Source organism: Gymnoscopelus microlampas (assembly GCF_963454915.1).
Source record: "Gymnoscopelus microlampas genome assembly, chromosome: 24".
Classification (NCBI taxonomy): Eukaryota; Metazoa; Chordata; class Actinopteri; order Myctophiformes; family Myctophidae; genus Gymnoscopelus; species Gymnoscopelus microlampas.
Window position 1 is genome coordinate 17,153,614 of NC_139961.1, and position 25,390 is coordinate 17,179,003.

The following is a 25,390-nucleotide window of genomic DNA, read 5'->3' on the forward strand; positions in this document are numbered from 1 at the left end:
TTTTGTGCCAGGGACCCCCAGAAGAGAAGATTCGTGTTAACAAATAACTCTTCCAAGATTTTTCAAAAAAAAAAAAAAAAAAAGAAAAATGGCAGATGTACAATCTCGCAGTGCGGAACAAAGTGACGCGCTGTGAGCTTGTATATCTGCTATTTTTGAATAGCCAACGCAAAGTGCTCTCGGTTTTAATGGGTTAAATATATTGACTTGTATACCCCAATAACCTTCAGAACAAAAGCATTTTTAGCTGGAACACAAATTAACTGAAATAAAAAAGTGAATAAATGAACAAAATAAATGTGACATAATTACTAAACAGCGAATAGCTCCCAACAGTCAATATCGAACCCAAACACCTTCCATCGGTCGTGCTCTAATCATGCTGTATTTCTTCGACATTTTATCGCATTTTGTACAAAAACGCGAAAGAAACAAAGACATTCCATCCCATCTGCAGGCCAGGTTGTCACAGATAATGGCACACTTCTCGCTCGCTGGTCCCCGCAATAGTAGTGCTGCCATCGGTTGTCACGGTCCCCACCGCAGAAGAAAATTAGATCTCGGCCCCCCACATTTTATTTTTCTCTCTCTCTCCCCGTGATTGAAATCCCAGCCTCCCCCAAAAACCATTTTGTTTTAAGAGAATAGACCTGGGCCATTGTAAAGGCCAGACATCCTCTTTTGTGCCGCCCGTAATTCACATTTTGAATGCAGGCCGAGCAATAGAAGCGGCTCCTATTGAAAAACCCCCCAGCCCTCTGATGCTACAGACCTGGACCCGAGCCAAACTCATTTTACAGCGGTGGCAGATCAAGAAATACTCCCATTTGTTGTACTTAAGTAAAAGGAAGAATATCGCAATAAACTGCAGAAATGCTCTGTTATAAGTAAAAGGCCTTTATAAAAAAAATGGACTTTAGAAAAGTATTGCCAGTTAAAGTATCAAAGTAATAGCACTCAAGTTTGACAAAAAATGTCAGAAAATAGCAGATATACAAGCTCCCAGCGTTAGGAACTTGTAGACCATTAATTTTTTAATAGCCTAAGTGTAAAATGGGGCTTAACTGTAAAGTGCAAAGTGACTAGTAACTAAAGTTGTCAAATAATTATAGTGGAGTAAAAAAGTACAACGTTTCCCCCATCCCCTCTGAGATGTAGTGGAATAGAAGTCAAATCATTTAAAATCGTGAATACTCAAGTAAAGTAAACATACCTCAGAATTGCAGTAAAATGATTGAAAATCTTGGAATAGTCAAGTAAAGCAGAACTACCTCAAAATTGTACTTGTTACAGTACTTAAGTACATGTACTTAGTTACTTTCCAACCCCTTGCTCATTTCAGCCTCGGAGGCTCATAGCTTATAGCTGTTAATTCAGCTAGTAATGTAGTCGTGCGTGTGTGTGTGTGTGTGTGTGTGTGTGTGTGTGTGTGTGTGGACACATTGTGTATTGGTACAGACGTCCCTTAATGGGCCATTTCCCACCGCACACACGTTGTTATAAATGATAAGACTTGTCAAAGACTCTTTTTTTTCTATTTTTTTTGCCATCGAAGGAATTCCTTTTTTTAACGTGAATTGGACAGCGGCGGACGCATTTATGAGAACGAGAGCTTAATTGGAAACCGAGGCAACCTGTCCGCTGGGTTTTTAAACCATTAATACCGGGAAAGCGTCTGTGCCATTTTGGATTCTACAAGCTCATAGCGTGTCACTTTGAGCTTGTAGATCTGCTTTTTTTTGGAAAATCTTGGAACATGTGTGCAAATCCTGTGCTTCTGGGGGCTCCCTGGAACTAAATATTTTCAGTTAGGGGTCCCCCAGCCAAATACATATCATTTGGGGGTTGACATGTAAAGGGTTTGAGCACCACTGATATAGCAACATAGGTTTTTCAGAAAACTGTTAGAAGACATTTGTTAGAATCGGCCTCAGGTCTTAATGGGTTAACCCATTAAGACCGGGGACGCGTCTGTGTCATTTTAGATTTCTTTGGCTATTCAAAAATAGCAGATCTACAAGCTCATAGCGCGGCACTCGGTGCCGCGCTATGAGCTTGTATATATGCTATTTTTGAAAAATCGTGAAAAAATATTTTTTATATATTTTTTTCAAAAAACTTATTGGATTTAGAAAACATTTTTAGAATCGGCCTCAGGTCCTAATGCGTTAAATCCTGTTCTGTGTGTGTGTGTGTGTGTGTGTGTGTGTGTGTGTGTGTGTGTGTGCCGTTTCTGCAGAAGTCGGGACATTTTATTGTCAGCCCACACAGTTGGGTTTTTTCGCTCACAATGTGGACCACAGAAAGGCCCCGGTTTTGCTTATCGGCTGTCAGAAAGAGGAAGGAGCCATTGTGCTTGTACTTCTCTGTTGGCTTTTTTGTTCTGTAAACGGCGGAACAGATTTCAGATGCTGCCGCGATTAGAAAAACGGAAACAAAAACACTGTCATATTTCTGTGAATAAACTCTACAGTGATTTCTCAACCTGTAGGACGGGGGACCACTAGTGGGTTCGTGAGGGTATTGCAAGTGGGCCCCCAAATAATTGATTTAACGATTTTATTGAACATTTTAAAGAATGTATGTGTAAAAAGTTGTTTATCCCATTGAGACCTGAAGCCGATTCTACATGTCTCTTCTCAACAATCTCAACAGTATTCTGAAAAACGTATGTTTCTATATCAGCGGTGCTCAATCTTTTTCATGTCAAGGACCCCCAAAATTATATGTATTTGGCCGCGGACCCCCATCAAAATATTTTGTTCCAGGGACCCCCCAGAAGCAAAGATTTGAGTTAAAAATGTTTGTTTTAAAAATATATATATTCAAAGATTTGCACACATTTTCACGATTTTTCAAAAATAGCAGATCGACAAGCTCATAGCGCGGCACTCGGTGCCGCGCTACGAGCTTGTAGATCTGCTATTTTTGAATAGCCCAAAGTGTAAAATAATGCTTTTTAGCTCAAATCTAAAAATGACACAGTTCCAGGTCTTAATGGGTTAACACATTTGATCCGGATAAACGCATCGCTATCATCTTATATTTCTTTGGATATTCAAAAATAGCAGATCTACAAGCTCTATGAGCTTGTAGATCTGCTATTTTAGAAACATCACGGAACTGAATACCTTACAAAGGTTTGCTTTAATATATATATATATATTCAAAGATCGTCAAGATCTTTAGATAGCCGCGCTATGAGCTTGTATATCTGCTATCGCCAAAGACATCTAAAATGACAGATCTTCCCGGATGTATTGGGTTAAATTGACTGATCATTAAAATGCAAACTTGCTGTGAAAAAAAGTGTGTGTGAATGAGTGAGTCACCTTTTTGAGTGTGTGTGTAAGGTGTTTGTACACTGTATATCCGTGGATAGAAGTTGTCAACACAATGGCATCACAACCATGCAACATCCTGTAACAAAAACGGACAGGTGTGTTCAATTTAGACCCGTTGTAACCTAGATGTCTTTTTTACCAGTGGTGGAAAAAGTACTCAAATGGTTTACTTAAGTAAAAGTATCAGTACTGCTACTTGAGTAAAAGTACAAAGGTATTGGTATCAACATGTACTTAAAGTACCAAAAGTAAAAATACTAACATGTTTGAAAATAGCCTATGTATAACATAGGGATAAAGTCGTTAATGTATGTTTTATAATGTAATCATTTATATCTGCAAAGTAACTAGTAACTAAAGTTTTCAAATAATTGTAGTGGAGTAAAAGTACAATATTTGTCTCTGAGATGCAGTGGAGTAGAAGTAAAAGTATAGAAAATTGGAAATACTCCAGTAAAGTAAAAGTACCTCAAAATTGTACTTAAGATATGAATTTGATATATATTTGGCCACGGACCCCCTATCTGAAAATGTTTTGTGCCAGAGCAAGGACCGGCAGAAGAGACAATTTATGTGAAAACAAATCAAAATGTTCCAAACAATCTTTAAAATATTTTTTTCAAAACTAGCACATGTACAACCTCGCAGCGTGGCACTAAGTGACTTGCTGTGAGCTTGTAGATCTGATATTTTTGAATATCCAACATATACAGTACACGTATAAAGTGGTTCAAAATTATTGTGAAACCAATTTTTCTGGGGACCCCCTGGAACCCCCCCAAGGACCCCTGGGGGTCCCCGGACCCCACTTTGAGAACCATTGCTATATTTTATAAGCAACATATATATATATTTTTTTAAACTTCGGTTAGGATCTAGAATGCCTTTTTAGAATCGGCCTGAGGTCTACACACACACACACACACACACACACACACACACACACACACACACACACACACACACACACGTTCACTCTGCGATGCCTGTCGTCATAGCGATGGTAAAAACATTTTTGGAATGTTCCCCCGGTCAGAGTGTTCTCACCCACACTCTGCACCGTTCCCACTGTCTCCTACTTGGGTAGCATTAGACACCTTTACAACCCAGTGTGTGACGGAACCGCTGTGTGAGTTCATTCATACACGACAACAACATCGCTTCTCTTGTGTCTGTGTGGACAAATTCCTCTTGTGGAAAAAAAAGATCGGGGTCCTTCTATGTCGGGTGTAAACCTCATATGTCCAACACTGTTACTTTTCAGGATTCAAATAAAAAAATGACAAAAGTAGCAGATCTACAAGCTCGAAACGCGGTGCGAAGCCGTTTCTTTGAATGTATGTTTTTTTGTTGGTTTATTTGACAGGGACAATACAAAAATCAATATATGAAGTTAGAAACAACAAATAGAACAAAATATATGTTTTATTGGATCCGAGCACTCGATACATTGTTTTTTGTACTGTTTCTGTCAAAATAAATAAAAAATATTATAATAAGGGTAATAATAATAATAATAATAATAATATTCGAATATCTGCACATTTTTAAGACCAATATTCGAATATCATTTCTGGAAAGTTGACAGCCCTAGTGTGTCCGTCCGTCCGTGTGTCATTCTGTGTACAGCTTATCTGCGGCACCGTTGGCTTGATCGCAGCGACACTGTGCACACACACTCCCTAGATGCCAGAGCAGTACCTCTGCCCCAAATTTTTCACTTGGGCCTGTTATAGCGCCACCGGGAGGCCGATTTGTGCAAAACCCTTTTATTTTCTATTACTCCTACAGATGTTATCCAAACATCACGCAAATCAGTACACTGTCTGTATCTCTATAGTCATGTGATCAACACCGATCTGTCCCATTTTCCATATTCCATTTAGATTGGCTAAGGTTGGCTTCCAGGATTTTTGAAGGATGAGTCCGTTTTGAACAAAATGCCTATACCACAGTTTGCTAACTTTTCCCCTTTCTCCTCTGTGTGTGTGTGTGTGTGTGTGTGTGTGTGTGTGTGTGTGTGTGTGTGTGTGTGTGTGTGTGTGTGTGTGTGTGTGTGTGTGTGTGTGTGTGTGTGTGTGTGTGTGTGTGTGTGTGTGTGTGTGTGTGTGTGTGTGTGTGTGTGTGTGCGCAGCGTGGGGAGTGGTCAGTGAAAACCCATCATGTGGAGTACTGTGATGGAGGCATTCTGGACATGGATGACCTGCTGGCTGACCTGGTGGACGACAGAGACAAGGTACGGCCCCATCCAAGCATGATGTGTCCGAAAATAATTGGCTTATTATGTATGCTTCCAAGTCTCCTCTCCTCTCCTCTCCTCCTCAGTGTTCTATCAGATCAGAAGGAGGGGGATAGATGGTGTTGAGATGGAGCCGTCATGTTCATTTCAGTTTTTCACTGAGTCAGTCTGAAGCGTCACATTTTGGGGGGATCTTTGTGTTTCTGTGAAGGCAACTGCACCGTGCAGTACTGTGCAGAGTTTTCACAAACTAATAGTTGCGTACAGTGACTTCAGGAACTATAGGTGTCGAGTTGAGGTACAGTTCAAGTTCACACGCACGCGCGCGCGCACACACACACACACACACACACACACACACACACACACACACACACACACACACACACACACACACACACACACACACACACACACACACACACACACACAGAGAGAGACACAGACGTTTGCATTGCTATACATGTGTGGACCTCGATATATATATATGCAGTTCTTACATTAACGTAACCCTGACGCCGGAAATAACCGATCTACAAGCTTACAACGCGTGGTAAGCGTGGAGATCCCTCATTTTTGGTGCAGGACACCGGCTAACTTGAGTATAAATCATTTTTAGCGGTGCCAGCCGCTCTACACTTGACTATGTCCGTCCGTATGTCCGTTTGTCCGTTTGTCCGTTATGTCCGTTTGAGCCCGGATGTCCGTTTGAGCCCGGATGTCCGTTTGAGCACGGGCTTTAAACAGCTACAACTCCAGTTCGCGGCATGCCAGCAAGTCCAAATTTGGTATGTGGACTTAGACCACCAATTGGGACGAGCATTGACTGCTGAAGCCCCGCCCCGCCCTATTATAGCGCCACCAGGAGGCCACTGGCTTTAAACAGCTATAACTCCAGTTTGCAGCATGCCACCAAGTCCAAATTTGGTATGTGGACTTACACCACCAATAGGGACGAGCATTAATTGCTGAAGCCCCGCCCCGCCCTATTATAGCGCCACCAGGAGGCCACTCATCAAAGGCACCGCTTCCTTCACACAGGGTGCGATTTTTATTGTAAGCATAACTCAAAAAAAATCTGTTTTAACCACAAAAACGACCATTTCTCTTGTGAGGACCAGGAAAACAATGTTTTAGGAAATTTTTAGGTACTTTTACTTTACAGAAGTACTTCCAATGTTCAATACTTCTTCTATTCTACCACTACATCTCAGATCCAAATATTGTACTTTTACTCCACTACAATTATTTGAAAACTTTAGTTACTAGTGCCTTTGTAGATTTTCATTATTATTACAAACATGCATCAACCACTTAAACCTATATACATTTTGGCCATTTGAAAATAGCCGATCTACAAGCTCACAATGCGTCGCGATGCGACGCATTGTGAGCTTGTAGATCGGCTAAAAACATTTTGGCCCTCACACAAGCACAGAACTACACGCACACACACACACGCACGCACGCACGCACGCGCGCCAGAGCAAGAGAGTCCAGTCCAATTTCTACAAAGAGCCAATTTCATTTCACCTTCCTTAATTTCCCATAAAGCACTCCTAAGATGTGCTAATAAACTGCTCTCTCTCATCCATATTCATGAGTCCCTCCGCCAGCAGGCCGCTGATGAATTACACACACTTAGTCAGCAAGAAAGCTCAAATGAAATGGAAATGGAATATTGTATATAATACTCTCTCTGTCGGGCCGAAACCGCGTAAGTCCCAAAACTGTTACTTTACAGGAGATCGGGTAGGAAAAAGAACCTGTGTTCCAATGTAGTTATTATTTAGTCACAAGCTCTTCTTAATACTTTTCGTTGGTTCAATATTTATAAAACCCACAGACCCAACATTTTAGCGTTGGCTATTCAAAAATAGCAGATATGCAAACTCACAAGCGAGCTTGTAGATCTGCTATTCTTGAATACATCTGCACATCTTTGAATACATACATTTTTTAAAGCGAAAATAAAAAATGTATGTATTAAAAAAAAATCAAAACTAGCCGATCTACACACTCAAGCTATGAGCTTGTAGATCGGCAATTTTTGCGACGAAGCAGGGAATGAATTCATGAAAAAAACGTACAAAGTTGAAATATGGCAGATATGAGGTTTCTCCCCGACAGCAACGGTATTCAGCCGGCATTGTACCGTCGCAATATCATAACCAGCGTTTGAGCACAGTTCACTTCTGTGAGATGAAAGGGAACAGGCAGAAGTCGGTAAATAATAGATTTGTGAAGTTCCATTCTGATCTTCATAGAGCAATCAAACAAAAACCTGCAAGCTGTACGTTTTTTTTTTATTGGTGTGTGTAAAGAACGGAGGGTACTGTTTTGGAGGGACGACTGAATTGAAAATCATTAACCCATTGAGACCGAGAACGCTTCTTTGTGTCATTTTTTGATTTCTTTGGCTATTCAAAAAATAGTGAAAATGTGTGCAAATCTTTGAAAATATGTATTTTCAAAGTGATTTTTTTTACTCAAATCTTTGCTTCTGGGGGATTCTACAAATGTCTTCTAAATCCTAACATTAAACTTAAACTTATGCTAAGTTTATTATCCTAAACTTATGTTGCTGTAATATAAGTGGTTCTCAAACTTTTTTCATGTCAAGAACCCCCAAAATGATATTTACAGTACTTGTCCGCGGAACCCCCCCCATCTCAAAATATGTTGTTCCAGGGACCCCCAAAAGCAAATATTTCAGTTAAAAATGTATATATATATATATTAAAACATTTGAACACATTTTCACAGTTGAAAATAAATAAATAGCAGATCTACAAGCTCATAGCGCAGCGCTCAGTGCCGCGCTATGAGCTTGTAGATCTGCTTTTTTTGAATAGCCAAATAAATCAAAAAATTACACAGATGTGTCCCCGGTCTTAATGGGTTAAACAATGTATTTTTCATGACTTTATTTACCTTTTAAAGGGGCATGTAAGCCTTTGTGATATGTTCTTTGTCAGTCTTGATAGGATTTAATTCTTCAAATAAATGTGTTTTAATATAATTTTCCATTATTGAGATATATCAGCTTAACCATGATTGTTATTGTAGTCAGATGCCTCTCAAAACGTTATCTTTAACACCATGAAATCACATGAAACATACCACACCCGCCACAGATGTTTTGTATTACGTCGGTCTATTGTGCCATAATCCAGGGGTCTTCAACAGGGGGTCCGGGACCCCTAGGGGGTCCTCAGAGTTACTACAGGGGGTCCGCCAAATCTTTGTGTGATGTGATTTTTTTTTACCTTAACCACTTGAACCCTAGCATCCCATTTCTGAGGAGAACTTTAGCCAAAAAAAAGCAGATCTACAAGCTCTCGCAGCGTGAGGCGTTGTGAGCTTGTAGATCGGCTATTTTTTGGCAACGAGGTGTTTGGTGTAGAGGGAAAAAAGAGCAGACCAAGTAAACAAAAAAAAGTTAAATCTGAAACACAATTTTTATAGAATATAGAGGGGGTCCCTGGCTGCTTCATCTCTCTCTCAGCTAGGGGGGTCCTTGGCCTGAAAACATGGAAGACCCCTGCCATAATCTATAAGTAACTCCCATATAAATGGGACTGATTACATTTGATTAAATTCTACAGGAAGTGAGAACACCAACATTGTGTTTATGTTTCTCAATAGTAGGCCTATATTAAGAGCCATGTGACTTTAATACTAGTCATGAATAGGCCAATATACTATCTCAACAACAGAGAAATATATCAAAACAGCTTTTTTTTGGGGTTGAGAGACAAAGGACCAGTGGTGGAAAAAGTACTCAAATGTTTTACTTAAGTAAAAGTACCGCAATACTGCAATGTAGAAGTACTCTGTTACAAGTAAGAGTCCGGAATTCAAAATTCACTTGAGTAAAAGTACAAAAGTATTGGTATCAAAATGTACTTAAAGTACTAAAATGTTTGAAAATAGCAGATCTACAAGCTCACAGCGCGTTGCGATGCGACGTGTTGTGAGCTTGTAGATCGGCTATTGTCAGATAGCCTAGGTATAAAATAGGGCTAAAGTGGTCAATGTATGTTTTATAACGTAATAATTTATATCTGCAAAGTAACTAGTCACTAAAGTTTTCAAATAATTGTAGTGGAGTAAAAGTACAATGCCTCTGAGATGTAGTGGAGTAGAAGTAAAAGTATAGACAATTTGAAAATACTCCAGTAAAGTAAAAGTGCCTCAAAATTGAACTTAAGTACAGTACTTAAATGTACGTAAATGTTCTTTGTACTTACTTTACACCACTGCAAAGGACTTGCATGTCACAAAAGCTGGAGTGAGCCTCGAAAGCCATATGCAACGTAACAAAACAAATACATGTACAAAGTCTCATTGCGACGCATTGTGAGCTTGTTGATCAGCTAGCTTTGAAATAGTTTTGAATTATTTTTGCAGTTGTTGAAAGATTTTGAAAATTAAATAAAAAGCTGTGAAACGACCAACTTGTAGGTGTGCATTCGCAGCACATGCAAGACATGGATCGCGTTATGATCGCTTACAGTTCAGGGAAGGCGGATCAGCACTTAGCCCATTCAATCCAGGGACTCATCTGTGTCAATTCTTTAAGATTTCAAAAATAGCAGATCTACAAGCTCATAGCGCGGCACTCAGTGCCACGCTATGAGTTTGTAGATTTGAGATTTTTGAAAAATCGTGAAAATGGGTCTAAATCTTTGAATGTATATATTTTTAAAGCGAACATTTGTAAAATATTTCGTTCCAAGGAAGATTTGAGTTACAAATGTTCGCTTTAAAAATGTATATACATTCAAAGATTTGCACAAATGTTCATAATAAAAAATTAAAAAAAATAGCTAGTAGATCTGCTATTTTTGAATAGCCAAAGTATAAAATAATGATTTATAGCTAAAATCAAAAAAATGACACAGATGCGTTCCCGGTCTTAACCCTTTAAGGCCGGGAAGGAAACGCATGTGTGTCATTTTAAGGTTTCTTTGGCTATTCAAAAATAGCAGATATACAAGCTCATAGCGCGGCACCGAGTGCCGCGCTATGAGCTTGTAGATCTGCTATTTTTAGAAAAATCGTGTCCCTGGAACAAACTATTTTTAGATGGGAGGGGGCCCGCGGACAAATACATATTATTTTGGGGGTCCTTGACACAAAAAGTTTGAAAACCATTGATAATAATATGAAAAAAAACTTTAGGAAAAAAAAACAAGACATTTGCAAAATTTAGAGTTTTTTTTTTAGTGAATTTGTAATATAGTAGATCTACAAGCTCATAGCGCGGCACTCGGTGCCGCGCTATGAGCTTGTATATCTGCTATTTATATATAGCCAAAGAAATCTTAAAATGACACAGATGCGTTCCCGGTCTTAAAGGGTTAATGGGTTAGTATTCCGGTGTGATCCAATTCTGTCAGCCGACGTGAGGTGAAATCAGCTTTGTCGTGGTTGGTTTGCGACTCGCGCGGGTTTTGCCGAGCCCGACACTTTGTCGGGCTTGCATCCAACTTTTTTTTCAACCACCTCGGCGCCTTCTGCCTTTTTTTTTTGTGTGGATCGCGTTTTATTTATTCATGTATTTATTTATTCATGCATTTTATTTACTTTATTCAGTTTGTGGCGGCTTCCCCAGAACCCCCCCCCCCCCCCCCCTCCTCCAACCCCCCCCTGCCTTTGTCATCTGAATTCTCATTTTGTCCCTCCTATTGTTTTTGCGTTGATGAAAAGATGTCAGAGGGAACGTCGAATGAATGCACCTGATATTCCATAACATGTCACTCACGGCACTTATCTGGCACCCACCAAATACCGCCGGCTGTCATATAGATTAATGAGGCATGGCTGGAATTTTTGATTAGGCCCCCCCCGTTCTTTTGTTTGTCTACGTTTGTTAGCACCCCCCCCCCCCCCACCGCGGGGACGATTCTATCTTTCCTCTTGTTTTTTTGTTTAGTTTTTCAGTGGTGGAAAGTAGCTAAGTACATTTACTCAAGTAGCCTACTGTACATCGTAGTCCTTCTTCCACCATTGTGTTTTTTTCTCCTTTTTGTTGCGCTAGCCGCTGCGCCATCAATCACCCAGGAGTCGCCGCTATCCAGCAACACAGCGTGGGCCTTGTGTTAGCCGCGGATGCTAATGAGAGATAATGGCTAGTTATTTGTCCGCCTAGCGCTCTGCGTAGCCACAAGGCCAGACCTCTTCATCTGGGCTGGGCCCCCTGACTGCTAATTCCACACACACACACACACACACACACACACACACACACACACACACACACACACACACACACACACACACACACACACACACACACAAAGACACAAAGACACACACCCACACAACCGTGCGCGTGGCGGCCCCCTACCTGCGCGGAACGGGCGTGTTGGCGCGTGGAAAAAAAGCATGTTAGCATTAGTAACGTCTGAGAAAGCGCCACTGGTGGTTGATGAGGGCGGAGATGATGGGGCAGCTGTGATTTGATTATAAAGCACACACACACACACACACACACACACACACACACACACACACACACACACACACACACACACACACACACACACACACACACACACACACACACACACACACACACAGTTCATTAACCCCCCATCTTGAGACAGCGGCCACCAGACCTTATGAATATTCGTACTGATGTGATGAATGTGGAGAGTGACACGGATGGAGAGGGGAGGGGGGGGTGACTATACACACGCACGCACGCACGCACGCACGCACGCACGCACGCACGCACGCACGCACGCACGCACGCACGCACGCACGCACGCACGCACGCACGCACGCACGCACGCACGCACGCACGCACACACACACACACACACACACACACACACACACACACACACACACACACACACACACACACACACACACACACACACACACACACACACACACACTGTTATGGTACACAAAGCCAAATGATGATGAAGTTGCTGGTGTGCGATTCACCTCATAAATCCGTTGGCCTGCCATGACCCAGCCCCCCCCCCCCCCCCCCCCCCCCCCCTTTTATCAGTGGTGGACAGTAATGAAGTACATTTACTTTAAGTACTCTACTTAAAGTACATTTTAGTACTTTGTTAGTATTTTGGGATACTTATGACTTTCACTCCACTACATTTCAAAGACAAAATATTGCACTTTTGACTCTATTTCTAGGAAGGGAAAAAGTAACAGAATTAACCACTTAAGCACTGTTTCTAATATATTGAAAATAACACATCTACAAGCTCACAACGCGTCGCAGCGCGAGGCGTTGTGAGCTTGTACATCGGCTATTTTCAGAGCGCACACCTGAGCGCTACCAAACATACAATGACTTAATTTTCTTAGTTCTACTGGATCTCTTCTCCACTAGTCCCTCACTAACATTTTAGTCTAGTTTTTATTTATTGACGAAAATGTCATATTTAGTCATAGTTTTAGTCATCATAGCTTAGTTTTTATCTAGTTTTCGTCAGTGACAAAAGGTAGTCGACGGACATTTTTTGGCATTGTTTTAATCGAAGAAATCAACACTGCTTTGAAGGACAGCTGGAAATGGAAAGATTGTGCATTGGGCAGTACTTTCCCGGGAGGAAGAGAAGCTCAGTGTCGTCTGCGTTGAGCTTGAGCGAGTGGTGAGAAGACATCCACTGTGAGATGTCAGTCAGGCATGCAAGCGAGGCACTCTTCCACCTGTGTGGCGGGGGGGAAGGAAAGGAGAGAGAAGCGGTTGAGTGTCGCCAGCGTAGCAGTGGCATAGGAGAACTTGTGAACAGAGATGTCTTGACTCGAGACCCAAGTCACTCGAATGTAGTCCTCACTTCTGCCTCCCACTTCCCAGAATGCCTTAGGGGCAGTGGTGGAAAAAGTGCTTTATTTTTTAACTTAAATAGTAGTATCAATACTGCAATGTATAAATACTCCAATACAATTAAAGTCCGGAATTTAAAATGTACTTGAGTAAAAGTACAAAAGTATTGGTATTAAGATGCACTTAGAAAACCAAAAGTAGAAAGCACTCATTATGCAGAATGTCCCGTTTCACGTTTTCAAATGTATAAAAATATTTTGAAAATGGCAGATCTACATGCTTGTAGATCGGCTATTTTCAAATGGCCGAAATGTATATAGGGCTGAAATGTTTTTGTATGTTTTGTAATAATAATCAAAATCTATAAAGTAAACTAGTAACTAAAACAATATTTGCGTCTGAGATGTAGTGGAGTAGAAGTAAAAGTACTGACATTTGGAAATACTCCAGTAATTTTTTTTTTAAATACCTCAAAAAGTGCAGTACTTGACTAAATACACTTACTTTACATTACACCACTGGGTATTGGAGAACTTGTGAGCAGAGACGTCTTGACTCGAGACCCAAGTCACTCGATCTGTCACTCTCTGCTTGCAACAAACTATATTTGAGGCTTAAATCATGGCTTAAAGGGATAGTTCACCCCCAAAATGACTTTTTTCCTATCGAATAGTCACCCCATGGAGACTTGAATTCATGGATATTTTTTTTGTTTTTGTCGCATTCCTAAGCCAATAATTTGATGACCGGCAGCGGTTTGATTGATTGATTGAAGCACTTTATTTAGAAAGACACGGAAACAGTACATGGAAGTACAATTCACAATAAAAGGTCCTCTAAACAGGATCGCTCGTAAAAGCACACAAAAAAAAGGTCGTCAAATGAGATCCCCACGCACTGAAATCATGATGACATTTAAGAAAACAGACAGATATACACTACTATGCAGAACGTCATATAATCAGCTTACATTTACAGTTCCGGTAGGAGACACAAAGAGTCTCCTTTGTGTCTCCTACCGGAACCGCTGCCTACTGGTCCGCGGGTCATCAAAATTATTAGCTTAGGAATGCGACAAAAACAAATAAATATGCATGAATTCAAGTCTTCATGGGGTGACTAATCGATAGAAAAAAAGGCATTTTTTTGGGTGAACTATTCCTTTAAGTGTACCACGTCTTTTAATCTCCGACTCTCTCTTCTTTCATATACCTCTATCTCCCTCCCTCCCTCCTTCTCTTCCAGACAGTTTCTTTCTTTCCAGCAGTCGTCGTCATTAACAGATGTAGCACTTTTTATACCTGTACTCTCCACTTAGCGCCGCCTCAGCTGTCACTCCGGTCCCCCCCTATTCAGCGGCGGCGCCTCGGGGGGGGGCCTTGCATTAGCATTAGCGGCAGCCATTATGCCGGTATGCCAACCCCCCCCCTCCACACATACACACACACCGTACAGGGGGGGGGGGGGGGGGGGGGGGGGTTGTCAAGCTCGCCCCAAAGCCGCCGCCGCCGCGCCATTAATATGCAAACTGTACCGCTGGCTTTCAGCCGGCTGTTGCGACGCTGTCATTTCCCCCTCTGTCCATTAAGACTTTTACAGAGAGAGAGAGAGTGGTGGAAAAAGTACCCAGATATTTTCCTTAAGTAGAAGTAGCCATACCACAATGTAGAAAATACTCTGTAACAAGTAAAAAGCCTGTGTTCAAAATGATACTTGAGTAAGGTACAAAAGTATTGGCATCAAAATATACTTAAAGTACCAAAAGTGAAAGTACTAACATGTTTGAAAATAGCCGATCTACAAGCTCACAACGCGTCGCGTTGTGAGCTTGTAGATCGGCTATTTTCAAATAGCCTAGGTATAAAATAGGGCTAAAGTGGTTAATATGTATGTTTTATAATCTAATCATTTATGGCTGCAAAGTAACTAGTACCGAACGTTTTCTAATAATTGTAGTGGAGTAAAAGTACACTATTTGCCTCTGAGATGAGGTGGAGTAGAAGTATTGAAAATTTGAAATACTCCAGTAAAGTAAAAGTACCTCAAAATTATACTTTAGTACAATACTTGAGTAAATTTACTCAGTGACTTTACACCACTGACATTGTCAGACACAGAGAGAGAGAGAGGGGGGAGGCGGGCGGGTGGTCAGAAAAGAGGGAGTGTGGGGGAGACGGAGGGGAGAGAAAGAGAGTACAGTTAAAATGAGAACGTTGGTGGGCTCTGGTGAAATAGGAATTTGTATAGATACTGCCCGAAAATCCATACGTATAGCGTGTGTGTGTGCGCGTGTGTGTGTGTGTGTGTGTGTGTGTGTGTGTGGGCGCGTGCCTGTCACACTGATCTCCTCTGGGAAAGGGAATTAAAGTCAGGGGGCATAGCCGCTCCTCATAAGTGGACTGTCACTCCTCATTCCACACACACACACACACACACACACACACACACACACACACACACACACACACACACTGTATGGACTATATAAAAGAACCTGCGCCGTAAAGCGACGTGCATTTGCCTGCACCTTACGCAATCAAATGAGAAAATCTCATTTTCGTGGGAAGTTTAATAGAAAAAAGAGGCTAATGATTGCCTCTGTCTCTTTAATTAGTGTTTTTATTTTTAATTAGTGGCTGTACACACTGTCCATGGCCCCACGGTCTGCAGCTTACTGAGCTGGACTATCACAGCTGATCTCTCTCTGAAATGTCAAAGCTTTTGATTGGAGCAGTTAGTTCTCAAATGTTTTCATGCCAAGGACAAATTGATATGTGTTTGGCTCCAGACCCCCATCTGAAAAGGTTTTGTGCCAGGGTCCCCCAGAAGAGAAGATTATGTAAAAAAAAAAATCAACATTTTCCAAACATTTTAAATATTTTTTCAAAAACATTCGAAAATAGCAGATGTCATAGATAGCTTCATAGACTTGTTTGACAGCACTACTATCAGTGTTGTGTAAATGAATGTCTTTTTTTGGTTCATTGACTTATCTTTTCTACTAATATGTTGAATTGATGTCAATTTGTATTTTCAGACCTTTAACCACTTAAAGACACTTAGTACATTTGATCGTTGGCTCTCTACTTGGTCTGCTCTTTTTCCTTCTACACCAAAACTCTTTGCCAAAAATTGCCGATCTAAAATTTCACAACGCCTCGCCGCCTGTGCTTGTTTGGGCTATTTTTGGCCAATGTTCTCCTCAGAATAGGGTTCAAGTGGTTAATGTGAAAAAGGAACTCCGATCGCACAAATATTTGGCGGCCCCCCTGTTGTAACTCTGAGTACTTCTTCCATCACTGACTGAGGACTATGTAAGGTTTGGTTTCAGAGGAAGTCCTGGATGATTCTACACTGGCCTTCACAGTCTCCTGACTATAACCACTCAGAATATCTCTGGTGGCATTTGAAGAAGAGTGTTGCGAACACAAGAATATTAGTGATTAGTTGCCTCGTTCAGAAGTATATTTCCAGCAACAGCTCCAACAAAGTACATGGAAGCCGATCGACAACACCTCTTAGCATTGTAAGCGTAAACCATTTTAGGGAGATTATAATCACCAAAACAACCAGAGTTTTGGTTTAGCAGTGACATAAGGTTCCTTTTTTTGCCTTGAAAATAATTGAAAGGTAAGAGCTTTAAGAGGAATGGCAGTCAAATCGCTCATACCTAATACCTTGCCCAAATATGGAATAATGTCATAGATACTCCTTAGCAGAATCTGACGAGGGAACTCGTCAGTGGCAGGCAACGCATTTTTGGCGAGACGCGCTATTTATTATATATTTCCAGTCCGCTTTCCAACAATGCAACCATCTAATAATTCTTGTTGCTGAGAAGGTCGTTGCTGTTGGTAGTCATGGCTGTCAGTTCCCACCTGATGTTGTGTGTCAGTTGTGAATGCTCCAGACCATACTGGATAACTGCTAGCTTGGACAATGTCTTAAGACTAGGACATAAGTCTAAGATACACAGGTCATCAAGTACTTCTTGTGTTCCAAAGAGGATGATGCGATCTCCCACCATGCTACCGTACATCTGAGATGGGCCTTGCCCCTTGGGCTCAACCTTCTTCCAGGTGTAGTCTGCACTGCATTTCCACATATTGAAGGTGTGGTTACGATGTACATCACCAAATATGTACAGCTCTCCATTGTAGGCAAAGGCTAAATGAGGCCAGCGTCCTTCTGGAAGAAGCTGTGCAGAAGGCGTGCTCAGCCAGCAGTTGGTCTCTGTGTCAAACACACTGATGTTGTTGTAGAAGAACCCTTGGTCCGCATAGTGCCCATAGCCCCCAAATACCAACATCTTTGTCCCGATGATGGTGGCAGAATGATCTGCTGAAGCACGTGGTGGTGTGCCTCTGGTGTTAATTAAAGACCAGACCATTGTGCTGGTGTCCAACTTGTAGGTGTCATTAGTGCATCTGGTCAGCAGTGATGCTCCATGGATATACATGACCTTCCCCAAGACACACGCCGAGTGGCCGAAACTCTTCTCTGGAACAGTCCCAGAACTCTTTGGTTTGAGCCATATATGGGTGTCAACATTAAATGCATGCAAGACGGATTCCAGTCTGGGGTTGACTCTGCTCCAGATATAGATCACATCTTGCATCAGCACAGCTGTGTAGTAGTAGGGCCGGGAGGGAACCTCCGAGAATATCCCTGGTGACAACTTCAACCAGCGTAAAGACACAGTGTTGAAGACATCCACGCCGAACTGATCCGCTTTGGCGCAATAATCTCCAAAGACGTACATTTTATGTCCTACTGTAACGGCAGCGGGACACGTTGCCTTTGGTCCTCCATTCAGATTCCTGTGTACCGTCCAACGGAACATATCTCAAATCGTCGGGGCTACTCAGCAGTCTGTTCAGCAACGTTGAGTAATTTGCAAAGGGAATTTCTTCAGGTAGCTACGGTTGTTTCTAAATGCTTCTTTGTTTATTTAACAGTTAATTTAAAAGGACATGGTTGTGATGATAACGTTGTGATGTCATTGCGTGATGACGTCGTTACTTAGAATACAATAATGACATCACTCGAACTGACAGGCTATCGTGGCCAAAAAAACAAAAAAATGTTTTGGTTTATTATGATATTTCTGTTTTTTACGGCGTGGTGGCCCTTAGGAGGTTAGCTTTCTAGATTAGGGCCTGTGTGTCGGTGAATATTTTATTGCAAATATGTTTTGTGACTTAATAAAAAAAAAACAATTAAATGAATAATTCATCAGTGGTGAAATAATTAACTTGGATTTGTTACTTACTTAACACATTGGGTGCCAGAGGTTTATTAAAATATTATACGTTCAGTGCCTGCATTTCTTCCATCCACTTACGTTATACGTTTCGTGCTGTAGAAGCCCCGACGCGGAAGTGCATGTAAACAAAGCGTGCGTGCGAGACGGCGGAGGGTCCCGACTAACGCCTGGAACAATAATACTTCCAACACGATCCTCCATTGCAGAGTGATGCGACGCGTTGTGAGCTGCTATTTTCAAACATTTTAGTACTTTTACTTTTGGTACCAATACTTTTGTACTTTCGATCACAGGCCTTTTACTTGTAACAGAGTATTTCTACATTGCAGTATTGACACTTTTACTTAAGTAGGAAATGTGAGTCATTTTTCCACCACTGAATGGGAGCTGATTGCGCGGCGCTAGACGTGCTGATTAGCCTTTTGACGCCCGGTGACACCTCGCCCTCTCTCTCTCTCTTTGGCACATGGCGTATGGCATTCAGCGGCGCCGCCATCCAGGGTGTGATTGTCATCTGAATAGACACGCAGCGCCCTGTCAACGCTGGTGATGAGCAAGGGTGCAGCGCAGGTTCAAGTTCGCTGATTAGGAAATGCCATACGCACCCTGTTCTAATCAGGATCCATATACGCCTTTTATGGCTTAGCTGTTGGGCAGAAACCTCGTATCTTTCATTTTTAAACATAATTACTCACATTTTTTACGCAAGTAAAAGCATCAATACTGCAATGTGGAAATACTCTGATACAAGTAAAAGTCCGGAATTCAAAAGTACAACAAAGTATTGGCACCAAATATACTTAACGTACCGAAAGTAAAATGTTTGAAAATAGCAGATCTACAAGCTCACAACGCGTCGCGCTGCGACGCGTTGTGAGCTTTTAGATCGGCTATTTTCAAATAGCCTATGTATAAAATAGGGCTAAAGTGGTTAATATATGTTTTTTTGATATAATAATTTATATCTGAAAAGTAACTAGTAACTAAAGTTTTCAAATAATTGTAGTGGAGTAAAAATGCAATATTTGCCTCTGAGATGTAGTGGAGTAGCCGTAAATGCACTGAAAATTGGAAATGTTCAAGTACAAATACCTCAAAATTGTACTTAAGTACAGTACTTGAGTACATGTACTTAGTTACTTTACACCACTGCTTTTGACCATTTCCTGAAACCGTATTGTAACCATGTTGGACATGCAAGGTTTCCACCCAACAGCCGACAATATGCTTTTCATATTCCCATCACAGTCTAGTCCATTATACGTCTTCACTAGCCAAAAGGCACCGGCGCAATCAACACCGTGCACCGCCCTGACACGTTTGAATATTCATAGGAAAAAGTGCATTAACCCATTAACTCATTCACCTCCACGGAATTCATTACTTAATTAATCCGTCTACTGTCCCCTTTTCAGCGAAAACGGCGAGTTTACTGTACCTGATGTACTGATTAGATCATAGCTCATCATCATCATCTGTGACCTTGATTCATTTTCCCCCCTACTGGTCCGTGCAAGAAGCACAACACCTCTATCTGATTATATTCAATTACACACACACACACACACACACACACACACACACACACACATCGGATTGTGATTTGCTACGAGTGTCGGAGGAAGACTTAAGAAAAAAAAAGAACTCCCCTGCCGTGCCTTCCCGGGTTTCCATTTAACCCTTTAAGACAGGGGAACACATCTGTGTAATTTTTTATTTTAACCACTTTAACCATTATTTTATACTTTGGTCTATTCAAAAATAGCAGATCTACAAGCTCATAGCGCGGCTATTTTTGAAAAATATTTGAATATATATATATATATATATATATATATATATTTAAAAGCAAATTTTTTTTTTACTCAAATCTTTGCTTCTGGGGGTCCCTGGAACAAAATATTTTGAGATGGGGGTCTACGGCCAAATACATATCATTTTGGGGGTCCTTGATATGAAAAAGTTTGAGAAACACTGATATTATAGTAACAGTGTTAGCATTTAGAAGACATTTGTAGAATCCCCCAAAAGCAAAGATTTGAGTTACAAATGTTCGCTTTAAAAATATGTATATTCAAAGTTTAAAAAAATATATATATCTACAAGCTCATAGCGCGGCACTCGGTGCCTTGTAGATCTGCTATTTTTGAATGGCCAAAGAAATCTGAAAATGGCACAGATATGCGTTCCCTGTCTGAATGGGTTAACGGTAAACGCGCGTTGGGTCTTCTCACAACGTCGCGCCGCCCGCATCTTTTTTTTTTTATTCCCCCGCCGAACGAAAGCTCTCGTCTCTCTACCGCCGACTGTGAACGATGGCGTCTCTCCAAAGTGATTTGTCAGTTCGGCGAAGCGGAGCGCGTGTGGCTGATACAGCGGTGGAAGAAGTACTCACATGTTTTACTTAAGTAAAAGGATCAATACTGGCCAACGTTTAAATAGGGCTGAAGTGGTTAATGCATGTTTTGCAATAATAATCTAATTATCTACAAAGTAACTAAAGTTGTCAACTAATTGTAATGGAGTAAACGTACAATATTTGCCTCTGAGATGTAGTGGAGTAGAAGTAAAAGTGTAGAAAAATGGAAATACTTGAACAAAAATCCTAAAAAATGTACTCAAGTACAGTACTTGAGTAACTATACTTAGTTACTTCACATCATTGGTCTGATATGGTTCATACGGATATTTTTTTCCTTGCTTAGGTGTCTTTTGGGGTCGCCGGGAGTTGAGGGCACTGGGGGAAAGTAACTAAGTACATTTACTTTGTACTTCAGTACAATTTTGAGATACTTTTACTTTCCTTGAATATGTAATTTTTCAGCAATCCCTGAGGCAAATGTTGCACTTTTTTAGTCCACGACAATTATTTGAAAACTTAAGTTACAAGGTACTTTGTAGATTTAGATTACTATACAAAACATACATTACACAATTGTGAGGTTGTACAAGAAAGCCCTTATCTCCATATTTTAACTTTTTGTGTTTTTTTTGTAAATGAATGCCCTACTTGTCACACTACACTACAGCTTCACACAAAAAACAAAAGCATGAAAAGTAGCAGATCTACAAGCTTGTAGAGCTGCTACTTTTGCCATTTTTTTTTTTTATCCTGAAAAGTAACTGTTTTGGACATGTGAGGTTTCCAGAGAGACAATATTATGTAAGAGAAGAAATAATAGTAATAATTTAAAAAAAAGTATCCTGTCTAAGATCTAGCCTATCAATATTAAGCTAATAATAGAAGAAATAATGAATAATGATATTAAATAAAAAGGTATCTTGTCTAAGATCTCGAACATCTGGCTTATCAATGTGCAGCAGTTCCAGAAGTGTGCAGGTAATATTCATATCGATATATACATATCTAACTGATATCTATGTTTATATTTTGATGCAATACATTTGTACATTTGAAAAAAATTAAAATCTTGAATACAGGCTTTTTTACTCAAGTACAGAAATCTGTGTAGTTTGAGCACTGTTTGAGGTAGGGGACCATGCCAGGTCACCATGTGCTTTGGTGGCCCCTGGCTCTTGTTGTCACGTCTCCCTTACACACACACACACACACACACACACACACACACACACCGTCCCCCTCCCGGAGGGGAGGGGGCGGTGTGTGTTTGTGTGTGTGTGTGTTTGTGTGTCACCATAACACTCGCTCATTAGTTCCTGATGAAGCGAGACGGCCAGACCGCGGCGCCGTCGGCGAGCGTCTGCTCAGGTCTGGCAGGACGGGGCCAACGGGGGCATGGCCACCGCCAGGCCACGGGGTCATTGTAATGCCATGTACTTGATTTGTCACAAATAGGCGGGTCGGCTACAGGGCAGGGAACGGTTCTCAACCTTTTTACACCAAGTACCACCTCAGAAAAGATTTGGCTTTCCAAGTACCACCATTATGACTGATGTTAAAAATACAGTAGCGTAGACCTACCATATCCCTCCCTATTCAGCTATGCACGGTTCACACCGGAGGCACATTCATTCCTAATAATATAATAAATATAAGATTTTTTTTTTTCTCACACAATAAAACTGTCACTTTAACTCTTCTCAGTTCTCACACCACAGAGAGAGAGACAGATAGACAGAGAGACAGAGAGACAGACAGAGAGACAGAGAGGCAGACAGAGAGACAGAGAGACAGAGAGGCAGACAGAGAGGCAGACAGAGAGACAGAAATGCAGAGAGACAGACAGAGAGACAGAGAGACAGAGAGGCAGACAGACAGACAGAAATGCAGAGAGACAGACAGAGAGGCAGACAGAGAGGCAGACAGAGAGACAGAGATGCAGAGAGACAGACAGAGAGACAGAGAGGCAGACAGAGAGGCAGAGATGCAGAGAGACAGACAGAGAGACAGAGAGACAGAGAGACAGAGAGGCAGACAGAGAGGCAGACAGAGAGACAGACAGAGAGACAGAGAGGCAGACAGAGAGACAGAGAGGCAGACAGAGAGACAGACAGAGAGACAGAGAGACAGAGAGACAGAGAGGCAGACAGAGAGGCAGACAGAGAGACAGACAGAGAGACAGAGAGGCAGACAGAGAGACAGAGAGACAGACAGAGAGACAGAGAGGTAGACAGAGAGACAGAGAGGCAGACAGAGAGACAGACAGACAGACGGACACAGACATACAGAGAGAGGAGAGACAGACATACAGAGACACACGCACACTCAGACACACATACTGTACACACAGTTTGCTAGTGAGAAGTTTAACTTTACCGACTTTTCAACATGCAATTTTCATTATCATACCCCACTGTCTGTCGGCTACTCCTCCGACCCCACGTCAGTTCTGTTGAATCCCTGTTTCCGCGTCATGTTAACTGGGTTATTATGCCATTTGAACGTAGCCTGGGACCAGACGAATCTGCGAGTGCAAAAAAAAATCACACCCAGTGTGAAGTGGGCGGTGTGTGGTCATCACAACATGACTCACTTTAAAAAAAGGATAAATGACCTTTTTTAAAGTCCATACTGCTATTCATAGGGCTGCACATGTGTCATGTGTTTCGCTAGCCAATCACAGTCCTGAATTTGCAAAGTCAGCCAATCACATTACAGTTAGTGGTGATGACACTAGCTGTAATGTGATTGGCTGATATGAAAAAAGTATCGATTTGCATTAACAATGGAAGGGTTAGGGGGTACACAAATTTTTTGGTCGGTGTCCAAAACTCACTTATAGGGGGCGGCTACACCGCCCCAAAAATGGCACTCTGCGATTTGGGTCTGGCACCGCTCCATAGAGAATCCATTTCCTGTTCCAGAAGACGTGGGGCACCAATCAGGGCCCAGTATTCGAATATGGGCGACCGTAATTGGTAGTTGGTTGTAGGTCTAACCAATTGCGTCGAGGGACATTGTTTTGATCCCGCCCCTTGGGAAACAAAACGTCCTCATGGAAGCACCAGACTCATATCCACGCAGTGATATAGTCTAGCTACGCCAGGCTAATTTGAACGGCACCAATTGGTGCTGGGAGTCCGGGGCCGGCCCGGGTGCGATTTCACTGGCGCTCCTGAAGCAAGTGCTGCTCTTAGGCCCAAGACATCCACCACTTCGTTTCTACTTGCTGCTGGTCAAAATATTCTCCTCTTGATCCACACCGGCGGAAATATACAGGCACATGTGGAGAGCTTTTAGATCTGCTATTTTCAGTTTAATCTTTTGTTAACGATCGTAATCGAGGCAGAAGTTTGAAATGATGGTGATATGGATTTGAAGTCCAGCCTCATTGTGTGTCTATGGTGTTGCAGTTAGTGGTAATAGTTGAATACAGGAGCCTGCTGTTCAGCTAATCACATCTAGCTAATGGTCTTTTTTACACATCTACCGCTTTATGGCAAGTCTCCTCTCTGACCTAACCAGCCTCACACCATCTGTTGTCCTTTACCACACTGCCAGCACACTCTGTGTGTGTGTGTGTGTGTGTGTGTGTGTGTGTGTGTGTGTGTGTGTGTGTGTGTGTGTGTGTGTGTGTGTGTGTGTGTGTGTGTGTGTGTGTGTGTGTGTGTGTGTGTGTGTGTGTGTGTGTGTGTGTGTGTGTTTCCCCTCTCCTCAGTGGGTCTGTGTTCACTCTAACTGCTAATAACTCAAATCAGCACAAAGTCACACACTCTGACTTTGTGTGTGTGTGTCAGCGGTGAGTAGTAATTAGTGCAATACATTTACCTGAGTCTTTCAAACGATTTGGATACATTCCGCTTGATTTTATTTATTATCTTTTTTCTTATCTCTTTTATCTCATTCTCTTTGTTTCACTCTCCCAGAGAGACAATTTTATTTATTTCTACTGGACAACCACTTATACATATTTCAATCATATTACGATTATTTAAACAATAAATCAATCGAAGTAACTCTGCACCTGAGGAGTGTTCTCTAGATACTTTCTTACTGTTACTCAAGTAATTATCTGACTACTTTGACTTATTAGTCCAGGGGCCAAGCCAGATTTTGGTACCACCTAAGGTGGCCATACATTTTTGGTATTTTTGTATTCCTACATGTCTCTAGTTTATATTTTGGTATGATACATCTTCCAATTCAGTAGCTTAATGACAGTAATCACTCTAAACAAGCCATATGAAACCGTGATGTGTGTGAATCATTTATATGGCTTCTAGACAATACCTTTTGGAAACCAATGGTCTTATAAACAGTTGACCCTAAGGTAATTATACCAGTAGAATCCATTTTTGCTGAGGAAATT

At 41.5% G+C, this 25,390-nt stretch overlaps 1 protein-coding gene across 4 annotated transcripts in view; it reads left to right on the forward strand.

Moving 5' to 3' along the window:
• The window catches only part of LOC311041079 (partitioning defective 3 homolog B-like), a 336,525-nt gene that overhangs the window by 18,540 nt on the left and 292,595 nt on the right, over positions 1-25,390 (forward strand). For all 4 annotated transcript variants that reach the window (XM_084051519.1, XM_084051520.1, XM_084051522.1 and 1 more), the window contains one exon: positions 5,479-5,580. In XM_084051519.1, coding sequence (XP_083907645.1) covers positions 5,479-5,580 — 102 coding nt within the window. The remainder of the gene's footprint in view (positions 1-5,478; positions 5,581-25,390) is intronic.